The sequence below is a fragment of the Mytilus californianus genome, unplaced genomic scaffold, assembly GCF_021869535.1.
Source record: "Mytilus californianus isolate M0D057914Y unplaced genomic scaffold, xbMytCali1.0.p SCAF_19, whole genome shotgun sequence".
Classification (NCBI taxonomy): Eukaryota; Metazoa; Mollusca; class Bivalvia; order Mytilida; family Mytilidae; genus Mytilus; species Mytilus californianus.
Window position 1 is genome coordinate 81213 of NW_026262667.1, and position 14071 is coordinate 95283.

General features: G+C 31.5%; 1 protein-coding gene across 7 annotated transcripts in view; it reads left to right on the forward strand.

The window, feature by feature from the left end:
- Positions 1–14071, forward strand: part of LOC127727010 (phosphatidylinositol-glycan-specific phospholipase D-like) — a 64578-nt gene that overhangs the window by 46858 nt on the left and 3649 nt on the right. The window contains exons 20-25 of one of the 7 annotated variants that reach the window (XM_052234388.1): positions 57–142; positions 631–967; positions 4072–4159; positions 4655–4758; positions 5635–5712; positions 6206–7004. In XM_052234388.1, coding sequence (XP_052090348.1) covers positions 57–142; positions 631–967; positions 4072–4159; positions 4655–4758; positions 5635–5712; positions 6206–6307 — 795 coding nt within the window. In that variant the 3' untranslated portion in view covers positions 6308–7004. Of the gene's footprint in view, positions 1–56; positions 143–630; positions 968–4071; positions 4160–4654; positions 4759–5634; positions 5713–6205; positions 7005–9656; positions 9743–10230; positions 10568–13671; positions 13760–14071 lie in introns of those variants that run through there. The other 6 variants (XM_052234384.1, XM_052234386.1, XM_052234383.1 and 3 more) reach the window with 6 other exon arrangements.

A 14071-nucleotide genomic window follows, 5' to 3' on the forward strand; every position in this document is an offset into this window, starting at 1 on the left:
AATCTTATTACCCGGTAAATAAGTTGCTTTGGTAATTGACTTATCTTGTTTTTTAGCAACCTTATGCCTGGTTTGGACATAGCATTATGTCTAAAGGAAATATAGTAATGGTCAATTCACCTAATTACAGAAAGTGTTTCTTGTAAGTTTTAAAAATTGCTTAGAATATTATTATATGGAGAATAAGTTTTATAATGGAGAACAGGTATGAGAAATAATAAAACATTCTGAATTAAAATGAACAACATAACGAAATACTATTACAACATGTCTTAAGTTTCATAGGAAGATAAAGGATATACATTGCATTACAGATGTTGGGTTTACCTTAATGAGACAGCAAACCAACAACAAAAAAAATCACAATACATCATAGTTTACAGATTTGCATTCAAAAAGGGATCTGGTCATCAGAATGAAAAAGAAAAGAAAAGGTGAAGCAAATAAATTGAAAGATACATTATGTTCACAAGATCACACAATTGTAATTTAACACTATATAATAAACAACTTTATAATAAGATATTGAAACTGGTCTGATCAGAAAGGTTTATTATTCAAAACACCACCAAGTAATGCAGGTTCAAATGTGATGTTGGGTTTGTTAAATTTTTATTTCTTCTATTTCAGATCAAATTGTTCCTACTCTAAGAATGATATACAGGTCATTGGACAATCTCACATCTTCAGTTTTGACCAGAAACAACCAAATTTAACCCTAACGGGAAGCTCACTTTATCAGTCAACAGGCTACAGCGTTGATATAGGATTTCCTTATGATAAAGAGAACTTAGTTATTGCCTACAGTATACCTGGCAATGATGTTAATGGTAGATTTAACATTTTTACTGAAGACATTTATAGAGCAGGCAGTGTTGTATTAGTGAATTACAAAATTAATGAAGGAAATATTTTAGCTCAGTTTGATGGCAATAGGAAATATGCCAGATTTGGACAAGCTGTTAAGGTTTGTAGTCATTATGATTAAAAAGAGAAATACTGTGAATTCATTATTATTCTTAGGATACCAATTTTCATCTACAAAATTTGGTACCCACGAAAATAAATGAATCCACAGTAGTCTTAATGTGACTAAAAAAAAAACTTTGTATTCTAATTAATATTATTTGTTAAATTTCAGGGCAATTTCAAATGTTCACCAACAAAATAGGTTATTGAGTATAATTTCAATAAATGGAATTTCCGTAAAATTTTCTTTCCATCATCTTTCAATATTAGTATTTGATAAATCTCAACTGATTACAGTGAGTAAAGTGTTTATCATAATTTGTATGAAGTCACCAGTGATGAAACCATAGTTCATATAAAACAGACAGAAAAAAATTCAAATAGCTTTGTTTTCATCTTATTTTTGTCTCGCCTGCAACTAGAGTCGCAGTATGCGAGACACAGGTATTACTATCTGGTGGCCGTGGCGGCGTAAACTATTTGTATAAAGCTTTATATTTCAGAAGGTAGAAGACCTGGATGCTTCATATCTAGTATGCAGATACCTTATGTTACGAAGTTTCCGTCTGTCATATGTCCAATGTCCTTGACCTCATTTTCATGGTTCAACGACTGCTTGAAAAAATATTTGAGTTTTTTGTCATGTGAATTTCTCACTTATTACATTATGAGTAATAGGATAACCATATATGGTATATCGGTTCCTTGCAACGTCTACATGTCCGTCAGACTGGGTTCACCTGACCTCGACCTCATTTCATGGATCAGTGATCAAGGTTAAAGTTACGTGATTACGTTTGTTTTTGTCTCGCCTTGACAGAGTCAAAAAACGAGACACAGGTATGCTGTTTCCAGCGGCAGTGGCATCAACAATGTATTAGTTTGTGATTAGGTCTAGTTTATGGTGAAACATTAGTGGTAGGTCAATGATATTTAGTATGCAGTTGTATTAGCATTGGCACATCTCATTTCCATGGAGATTATTTGGCCCTGCCCCCTCAGTCATGGTCTATTGACTTTGAAACTTTTGCTGAGTTTACATGTATTAGTTTGTGATTAGGTCAGTTTATGGGGAACCACTAGAGGTAGGTCAATGATATTTGGTATGCAGTTGTATAAGCATTGGCATATCTCATTTCCATGGAGATTATTTGGCTTCGCCCCATCAGTCATGGTCTATTGACTTTGAAACTTTTGTTTAGTTTACATGTATTAGTTTGTGATTAGGTCAGTTCAAGGGAAACCATTAGTGGTAGACCAATGTTAATTGGTATACAGGTGTATAAGCATTAGCACATCTCATTTCCATGATGAATATTTGGCCCAGCCCCCTCAGTCATGGTCTATTGACTTTGAAACTTTTGCTTAGTTTACATGTATTAGTTTGTGATTAGATCAGTTTAAATTGAACCGCTTATGTTAATTTATTGATATTTGGTATGCAAATTTATTGGCAGTTGCAAGTCTCATTTCCATGTAGAGTATTTAGCCCCACCCCCTCATAATGGCTCATTGACTTTGAAACTTTTACATAGTTTACAAGTTAATGTTTGTTTAAAGGGAACAACTTATGATAAGTCAATGATATTTGGTATGCAGTGGTATTGGAATTGGCACATCTCATTTCCATGGAGATTGTTTAGCCATGTACCTTTAGTCATTCAAAAATATGCATTAACAAAATTACAAAAAGGTGAGACATATCTCTATGTTAACAGTTTATTCAAATACTATAAGCACCAGGTCAATTATACGTGGTGTATGGAATGACTGTAATGGTATATGTCAGTCATGCAGGTTTCATCTAACCTTGACCTCATTTTCATGGTTCATTAGTCAATTTTTGTGTTTTGGTCTGTTTTTCAAGTACTATAAGCAATAGGTCAACTATATTTGGTGTATGGAAGGATTGTAAGGTGAACATGTCTGTCTGGCAGGTATCATCTGACCTTTACCTCATTTTCATGGTTCATAGGTCAATGTTAAGTTTTTTTTGTTTTGGTCTGTTTTTATACGCCTGTTTACGGGACGTATTATGGTATACCGTTGACCGTCTGTCCGTCCTTCCGTCGTCAACATGTCGGACATTAATTCAAAAACGCTTTAACCAATATGCATGAAACCTTGGTGAATTGTTTATATCTATTGACGTGAGCTCCCTTTCGTTTTTTATAAATTTCAGATTTACCATTTTCGAGTTTTGGGGTTTTATTCATTAAAAAAGGGGGGATTTTCCAGTTTTTGGACAATTACTCAAAAACAATTTCACCAATTTGCATGAAACTTTGTGTGAATTGTTCATATCTATTGATGTGAGCTTCCTTTCGTTTTTTATAAATTTTGGATTAACCGTTTCCGAGTTTTAGGGTTTTATTCATTATAAAAGGGGGGATTTTCCAGTGTTCAGACAATAACTCTAAAACAATTTCACCTATTTGCAAGAAACTTTGGTGAATTGTTTATTTCTATCAACATGAGCTCCCTTTTGATTTTTATAAATTTCAGACCATACGTTTCCGATTTATGGGGTTTTATTCATTACAAAAAGGGGGATTTTCCAGTTATCGGACAATAACTCAAAAATGCTTATGAAACTTTGGTAAATTGTTTATATCTATTTTTGTAAGCTTCCTTTTGATTTTTATAAATTTTCGATTTTACGTTTCCGAGTTATAAGATTTTATTTGTTTATAGTCTGACAACAGATTTATTCAATTATCATAAGCAATAGGTCAAAAATATTTTGTGTATAAAAAAATTGTAAGGTGTATATGTCTGTCTGACAGCATTTATCTGACCTGAGTTTCTGTGATGCTTTTAGTTAAACCTTTATCTTTAAGACTTTCAACATAAAATCAATGGTCAGTAAGCAGGCGAGACATTTCAGCATGTGCACTCTTGTTTCAAATAACTAAAACTAAAATTACGGTAGGTGTTTTTCATCCAAGTTTATCAATCCCAGTTACCTCATGATTATACCAAACTTGTTCACATTAAGAAGCTGTACTATAATTGTATGATTGTATTTTGATACTTATTTGGGAGCACATATACTACCTATTGTATAAACTTATTCAATGATTTTCTAATCTTTTCTTTCAGTTTTGTGACTTGAACGGTGACGGTTTTGATGATTTGATAATAAGTGAGCCTAATCGAATAAAAGATAGAACTGAATGGCAGTATATCAGTAAGTTCTCTCAATTATCTTCAAAAGTTTCATTACCACTGAAGAAATATATTATATTAAAAGGAAGCATATATGCAGGACAAACAACACCATGGTCAAGTGAAAAAGACAATCAATAGAACTGGTACATTTAAAACTTAAGAGCAACATAAACCCCAATGAAAAATAGGGGTGAAATCATTTGCTTTATAAGGGTAACCAACTGTTGGTACATTAGTTGCACTTTTTATGTTGTTCATGACAGGGAACATCCAATGATAAGTCCTTTTTTGGTGACAAGTCATGAACAAGGAAATGACAAAATTGTGGCTAGGACAAATCAAGTGCCATCTAAGTGGTACTGGTATATATAAAGCTTTTGATGAGATGACTTCAACTTTATGATTAAAATATTTCTTGTTTTACTCTTGATCACTAAGAGTACACACTTGTTTCAATAACAGTAAAGTTGACCCATTAGCCCAGAAGTAATCAAGTTATGTATATCTCTTTTAGAAAATGGAAGAATTTATGTGTTTTATGGAGGTAACCAGATGCCAATAGGAAAAGCCACATTTTCCACAGCATGTGACCAAGAACAGCCATGTCCATCAAATGTGGTAAGAAGACTTATTTAATAATGATGTGTTTTGTATATATGATAGATGTTGATACAATATGTAAATTTCTATTTTTAAAAATTGAAGCTAGCACATTTAATTGGATTTACATCACAAAAATAATTCTGAAGTATTGTGGTAGGTAAAGTTATGGACTATATTGTTCTAAATACCTTAGTACAGAGTAATATACCGGTATTATATCAATGCCTATGATAACAACTGTCATAATATTTAATGGAATGACACATTGTGTGCGATCAACAGACACAAATATTCTTTTAAAATTAAATGCAAATAAACTAAACTAAAATAAAAATATGTGCTTCACAAACAAAGATTTTTTTGCTTCATTTCATCAGTTTGTTCATTTATAATATTCTTTAAGATTATATAGATATAGGAAGATGTGGTATGAGTGCCAATGAGACAACTCTCCGTCCAAGTAACAATTTATAAAAGTAAACCATTATAGGTCAAGGTACGGCCTTCAACACGGAGCATTGGCTCACACCGAACAGCAAGCTATAAAGGGCCCCAAAAATTACTAGTGTAAAACCATTCAAACAGGAAAACAAACGGTCTAATCTATATAAAAACGAGAAACGAGAAACACGTATGAACTACATAAACAAGACGACAACTACTGTACATCAGATTCCTGACTTAGGACAGGTGCAAACATTTGCAGCGGGATTAAATGTTTTAATGGTACCAAACCTTCTCCCTTTTCTGAAACAATAGTATAACATCACAACATAGTATGTATTTTATTTAAGATTACATGTATGTATTTTATTTTTAAAATTACATGTATGTATTTTATTTAGAATTACATGTATGTATTTTATTTAAAATTACATGTATTTATTTTAGGCAAACTTTACATCAGACTCTTTAAATGAGCACAGTAATAATGGATATTTTGTTTATAATGTTTCTGACAAGCATGGTGTAAGTATTGGTTGGAATGTTTCTATTAAATCTATCAAATTAATAGTATATCATATTGACTATGTTTGGCCATTTATAGTAATGGTAAATCTTGGCTTGGTGGGAAAGGAAAAGAGAATACCTGTTTGTGTAATCAATTTCTTCTGCAGTTCTCAACCCAGGGACTTCAAACTTATTAGAATGCTTGTATTTATATTGAAATTGTGCACCTCTGTTGGCAGAAGTGTTGCAGATTTCCAGATAGCCATACAGGGTCTATCTTTTTTAGTAAATGTTAATACCTGATATTTTACTTCTAGAATCATAAAATCAATTAGAGTGCCTCATATACATAGAATGAATTCTTTACTTCAGTTTAATTTATCATGATTTCTCTTTTGGCTTTATTTTATGGATGTATGTGTATAACTATATTTTTATGTTAATCTTCCATGTATATTTATATTCATCTGATATAACTGTGCCACTATTGATTTGTATGTTTATCTTCTAGGTTTATTTATATTCATCTGATGTAGCTTCTGACGCAGGATTTTATAATCATGGAGCAGGAAGACGATCTGGTGTGGTTTGGAGATATTATTTCAAACATTAATTGTAAAGCAGTAATTCAAGGATGAAGATCACACCGCCTCATCATCAGAGTAAACACAAACATGTAATAGATCCCACATCTGATTTGAAGATTGATTTACATTGAAATTACTGCTGTTATGTACTGCGAAACTTGTCTCATAATAGAATCATCATGGCTCTCTGTCATAAAACTTTACTCAGAACTCAGTACAAACTTTGTGCTTGAAACACCAAATCCAGTATTTTGATTGGCTGAGTCAGAGAATTGTACTCAAAATTTGTATAACCACAAGGATGGACATACCACACAAGTTTGACTCTACCTAAGCATCTAGCCTATCCAGGTTACATCATGTTTTTGTAATGGGCAACGAAACAAATTCTTCATCAGTTGAGATTGTTTCTGATAAACAAGAGATATTCAGGACTTCTCTCACAGGAATTGTCTCTCTTTGAGATTTTTTTTTATTTTACTCAGTATCCTTATGAAATATTGACCAGTATTACAAGCTTTTCCATATTAAGAAAGTAAAATTTTACTTTATGGAATTATGTTATTTGTATAATTAAAATATATATGTTTATTCTAGGAATAGCATAAACAATTTTACATATTTAAGATGGACAATTTTATTTGTCTTTGTAATAGCTGGGTTGCATTAAATGCTAATCAGACTGATAGTATGGTGATTTTTTAAATGTTGAACAAGCTTCCATTTGGAAAATTTGTGTTATTTTTATCTAATATGTCATAGAGACTAAATGGGTGACTTGTCAACTAGCACGATGAAAATCAAGCTCAGTCTGTAGGTCTAGTACAAAGCAGGGTTCATATTCATATCACATTCATTTGATCTTGTTCTGAATATGCATTTAATTTGCCACTGGAATCTAAGCAGTCATTAGTTTAAACAAATTTAATGTTGAAATATAAAAACATGACAAAAGGATAGGACACAAGTTATACAACTTTGAATTGTCATCTACATTACAAAGATATAATTACTTTTTACTCACAATAAGATCTTAATTGACTAGATTGACTGTTTTCCTGCTGAAGGTTGGCTGGTTTTTAGCATAAAGATTGCATGAAATGCAATCAAAACCCTATGGTACTGACTTGATATCTATATCTTCCAAGTTTTATCACTACCTTTGATAGTTCAAACAAAATAGTGCAGTAAAAGTGATCATTATTTAGATCCAATCCAGTCAAAGTTATGCAATTTATTGATGATATGTAATACTTTGATATTTAAGCTACAATATGATGTGTATTTGAAGTACCATATTTGTCAAGAAAATATTACTTAAAATTACATAAGTAATGCATGGTGTATGAATCTGTTATAAAAATAGGTTCAAATACAAATGTACAATCATGAACAAAGGAAGATAACTCAAACTCCACTAAATATGAAGTAATTAAGAATCAAGAATTTGTGTTAAGAAATTTATGAATTTCATTTTATTTATTGAATTAAATGATTTGATTATAATTCATAATAAATAGTGAGATTGATTGTCTAAGATTTATTGAAAATGTTTTTCTGCATAACCCAAACTTTGTCTGTACAATACTGTTATGTATCTTACATAGAGTCATTTGAATACACCATTTGTTTTGTTATGTATCTTACATAGAGTCATTTGAATACACCATTTGTTTTGTTATGTATCGTACATAGAGTCATTTGAATACACCATTTGTTTTGTTATGTATCTTACATAGAGTCATTTGAATACACCATTTGTTTTGTTATGTATCTTACATAGAGTCATTTGAATACACCATTTGTCTGTACAATACTGTTATGTATCTTACATAGAGTCATTTGAATACACCATTTGTGTGTACAATACTGTTATGTATCTTACATAGAGTCATTTGAATACACCATTTGTTTTGTTATGTATCTTACATAGAGTCATTTGAATACACCATTTGTTTAGTTATGTATCTAACATATAGTCATTTGAAGACACCATTAATTTGTTTAGTTATGTATCTTACATATAGTCATTTGAAGACACCATTTGTTTTGTTATGTATCTTACATAGAGTCATTTGAAGACACCATTTGTTTTGTTATGTATCTTACATAGAGTCATTTGAATACACCATTTGTTTTGTTATGTATCTTACATAGAGTCATTTGAATACACCATTTGTTTTGTTATGTATCGTACATAGAGTCATTTGAATACACCATTTGTTTTGTTATGTATCTTACATAGAGTCATTTGAATACACCATTTGTTTTGTTATGTATCTTACATAGAGTCATTTGAATACACCATTTGTCTGTACAATACTGTTATGTATCTTACATAGAGTCATTTGAATACACCATTTGTGTGTACAATACTGTTATGTATCTTACATAGAGTCATTTGAATACACCATTTGTTTTGTTATGTATCTTACATAGAGTCATTTGAATACACCATTTGTTTAGTTATGTATCTTACATATAGTCATTTGAAGACACCATTAATTTGTTTAGTTATGTATCTTACATATAGTCATTTGAAGACACCATTTGTTTTGTTATGTTTCTTACATAGAGTCATTTGAAGACACCATTTGTTTTGTTATGTATCTTACATAGAGTCATTTGAAGACACCATTTGTTTTGTTATGTATCTTACATAGAGTCATTTGAAGACACCATTTGTTTTGTTATGTATCTTACATAGAGTCATTTGAAGACACCATTTGTTTTGTTATGTATCTTACATAGAGTCATTTGAATACACCATTTGTTTTGTTATGTATCTTACATAGAGTCATTTGAAGACACCATTTGTTTTGTTATGTATCTTACATAGAGTCATTTGAAGACACCATTTGTTTTGTTATGTATCTTACATAGAGTCATTTGAAGACACCATTTGTTTAGTTATGTATCTTACATAGAGTCATTTGAAGACACCATTTGTTTAGTTATGTATCTTACATAGAGTCATTTGAAGACACCATTTGTTTTGTTATGTATCTTACATAGAGTCATTTGAATACACCATTTGTTTTGTTATGTATCTTACATAGAGTCATTTGAAGACACCATTTGTTTTGTTATGTATCTTACATAGAGTCATTTGAAGACACCATTTGTTTTGGTTGTTAGATCACCAAAGATATCATATTGGCATAATTAACTAACTTTAAGAGAACAGGCCGAAAATTACAAAATAAGGAAACATAATTCAGGGACACTTTTTTAATAAGACTTTAATCTTTTTGCTATAAATATCTGCTAGTTCAATCAGCTTACTTTATTTATTGCAAATATTCTGCTATGAAAAAGAAATCTTATTACCCGGTAAATAAGTTGCTTTGGTAATTGACTTATCTTGTTTTTTAGCAACCTTATGCCTGGTTTGGACATAGCATTATGTCTAAAGGAAATATAGTAATGGTCAATTCACCTAATTACAGAAAGTGTTTCTTGTAAGTTTTAAAAATTGCTTAGAATATTATTATATGGAGAATAAGTTTTATAATGGAGAACAGGTATGAGAAATAATAAAACATTCTGAATTAAAATGAACAACATAACGAAATACTATTACAACATGTCTTAAGTTTCATAGGAAGATAAAGGATATACATTGCATTACAGATGTTGGGTTTACCTTAATGAGACAGCAAACCAACAACAAAAAAAATCACAATACATCATAGTTTACAGATTTGCATTCAAAAAGGGATCTGGTCATCAGAATGAAAAAGAAAAGAAAAGGTGAAGCAAATAAATTGAAAGATACATTATGTTCACAAGATCACACAATTGTAATTTAACACTATATAATAAACAACTTTATAATAAGATATTGAAACTGGTCTGATCAGAAAGGTTTATTATTCAAAACACCACCAAGTAATGCAGGTTCAAATGTGATGTTGGGTTTGTTAAATTTTTATTTCTTCTATTTCAGATCAAATTGTTCCTACTCTAAGAATGATATACAGGTCATTGGACAATCTCACATCTTCAGTTTTGACCAGAAACAACCAAATTTAACCCTAACGGGAAGCTCACTTTATCAGTCAACAGGCTACAGCGTTGATATAGGATTTCCTTATGATAAAGAGAACTTAGTTATTGCCTACAGTATACCTGGCAATGATGTTAATGGTAGATTTAACATTTTTACTGAAGACATTTATAGAGCAGGCAGTGTTGTATTAGTGAATTACAAAATTAATGAAGGAAATATTTTAGCTCAGTTTGATGGCAATAGGAAATATGCCAGATTTGGACAAGCTGTTAAGGTTTGTAGTCATTATGATTAAAAAGAGAAATACTGTGAATTCATTATTATTCTTAGGATACCAATTTTCATCTACAAAATTTGGTACCCACGAAAATAAATGAATCCACAGTAGTCTTAATGTGACTAAAAAAAAAACTTTGTATTCTAATTAATATTATTTGTTAAATTTCAGGGCAATTTCAAATGTTCACCAACAAAATAGGTTATTGAGTATAATTTCAATAAATGGAATTTCCGTAAAATTTTCTTTCCATCATCTTTCAATATTAGTATTTGATAAATCTCAACTGATTACAGTGAGTAAAGTGTTTATCATAATTTGTATGAAGTCACCAGTGATGAAACCATAGTTCATATAAAACAGACAGAAAAAAATTCAAATAGCTTTGTTTTCATCTTATTTTTGTCTCGCCTGCAACTAGAGTCGCAGTATGCGAGACACAGGTATTACTATCTGGTGGCCGTGGCGGCGTAAACTATTTGTATAAAGCTTTATATTTCAGAAGGTAGAAGACCTGGATGCTTCATATCTAGTATGCAGATACCTTATGTTACGAAGTTTCCGTCTGTCATATGTCCAATGTCCTTGACCTCATTTTCATGGTTCAACGACTGCTTGAAAAAATATTTGAGTTTTTTGTCATGTGAATTTCTCACTTATTACATTATGAGTAATAGGATAACCATATATGGTATATCGGTTCCTTGCAACGTCTACATGTCCGTCAGACTGGGTTCACCTGACCTCGACCTCATTTCATGGATCAGTGATCAAGGTTAAAGTTACGTGATTACGTTTGTTTTTGTCTCGCCTTGACAGAGTCAAAAAGCGAGACACAGGTATGCTGTTTCCGGCGGCAGTGGCATCAACAATGTATTAGTTTGTGATTAGGTCTAGTTTATGGTGAAACATTAGTGGTAGGTCAATGATATTTAGTATGCAGTTGTATTAGCATTGGCACATCTCATTTCCATGGAGATTATTTGGCCCTGCCCCCTCAGTCATGGTCTATTGACTTTGAAACTTTTGCTGAGTTTACATGTATTAGTTTGTGATTAGGTCAGTTTATGGGGAACCACTAGAGGTAGGTCAATGATATTTGGTATGCAGTTGTATAAGCATTGGCATATCTCATTTCCATGGAGATTATTTGGCTTCGCCCCATCAGTCATGGTCTATTGACTTTGAAACTTTTGTTTAGTTTACATGTATTAGTTTGTGATTAGGTCAGTTCAAGGGAAACCATTAGTGGTAGACCAATGTTAATTGGTATACAGGTGTATAAGCATTAGCACATCTCATTTCCATGATGAATATTTGGCCCAGCCCCCTCAGTCATGGTCTATTGACTTTGAAACTTTTGCTTAGTTTACATGTATTAGTTTGTGATTAGATCAGTTTAAATTGAACCGCTTATGTTAATTTATTGATATTTGGTATGCAAATTTATTGGCAGTTGCAAGTCTCATTTCCATGTAGAGTATTTAGCCCCACCCCCTCATAATGGCTCATTGACTTTGAAACTTTTACATAGTTTACAAGTTAATGTTTGTTTAAAGGGAACAACTTATGATAAGTCAATGATATTTGGTATGCAGTGGTATTGGAATTGGCACATCTCATTTCCATGGAGATTGTTTAGCCATGTACCTTTAGTCATTCAAAAATATGCATTAACAAAATTACAAAAAGGTGAGACATATCTCTATGTTAACAGTTTATTCAAATACTATAAGCACCAGGTCAATTATACGTGGTGTATGGAATGACTGTAATGGTATATGTCAGTCATGCAGGTTTCATCTAACCTTGACCTCATTTTCATGGTTCATTAGTCAATTTTTGTGTTTTGGTCTGTTTTTCAAGTACTATAAGCAATAGGTCAACTATATTTGGTGTATGGAAGGATTGTAAGGTGAACATGTCTGTCTGGCAGGTATCATCTGACCTTTACCTCATTTTCATGGTTCATAGGTCAATGTTAAGTTTTTTTTGTTTTGGTCTGTTTTTATACGCCTGTTTACGGGACGTATTATGGTATACCGTTGACCGTCTGTCCGTCCTTCCGTCGTCAACATGTCGGACATTAATTCAAAAACGCTTTAACCAATATGCATGAAACCTTGGTGAATTGTTTATATCTATTGACGTGAGCTCCCTTTCGTTTTTTATAAATTTCAGATTTACCATTTTCGAGTTTTGGGGTTTTATTCATTAAAAAAGGGGGGATTTTCCAGTTTTTGGACAATTACTCAAAAACAATTTCACCAATTTGCATGAAACTTTGTGTGAATTGTTCATATCTATTGATGTGAGCTTCCTTTCGTTTTTTATAAATTTTGGATTAACCGTTTCCGAGTTTTAGGGTTTTATTCATTATAAAAGGGGGGATTTTCCAGTGTTCAGACAATAACTCTAAAACAATTTCACCTATTTGCAAGAAACTTTGGTGAATTGTTTATTTCTATCAACATGAGCTCCCTTTTGATTTTTATAAATTTCAGACCATATGTTTCCGATTTATGGGGTTTTATTCATTACAAAAAGGGGGATTTTCCAGTTATCGGACAATAACTCAAAAATGCTTATGAAACTTTGGTAAATTGTTTATATCTATTTTTGTAAGCTTCCTTTTGATTTTTATAAATTTTCGATTTTACGTTTCCGAGTTATAAGATTTTATTTGTTTATAGTCTGACAACAGATTTATTCAATTATCATAAGCAATAGGTCAAAAATATTTTGTGTATAAAAAAATTGTAAGGTGTATATGTCTGTCTGACAGCATTTATCTGACCTGAGTTTCTGTGATGCTTTTAGTTAAACCTTTATCTTTAAGACTTTCAACATAAAATCAATGGTCAGTAAGCAGGCGAGACATTTCAGCATGTGCACTCTTGTTTCAAATAACTAAAACTAAAATTACGGTAGGTGTTTTTCATCCAAGTTTATCAATCCCAGTTACCTCATGATTATACCAAACTTGTTCACATTAAGAAGCTGTACTATAATTGTATGATTGTATTTTGATACTTATTTGGGAGCACATATACTACCTATTGTATAAACTTATTCAATGATTTTCTAATCTTTTCTTTCAGTTTTGTGACTTGAACGGTGACGGTTTTGATGATTTGATAATAAGTGAGCCTAATCGAATAAAAGATAGAACTGAATGGCAGTATATCAGTAAGTTCTCTCAATTATCTTCAAAAGTTTCATTACCACTGAAGAAATATATTATATTAAAAGGAAGCATATATGCAGGACAAACAACACCATGGTCAAGTGAAAAAGACAATCAATAGAACTGGTACATTTAAAACTTAAGAGCAACATAAACCCCAATGAAAAATAGGGGTGAAATCATTTGCTTTATAAGGGTAACCAACTGTTGGTACATTAGTTGCACTTTTTATGTTGTTCATGACAGGGAACATCCAATGATAAGTCCTTTTTTGGTGACAAGTCATGAACAAGGAAATGACAAAATTGTGGCTA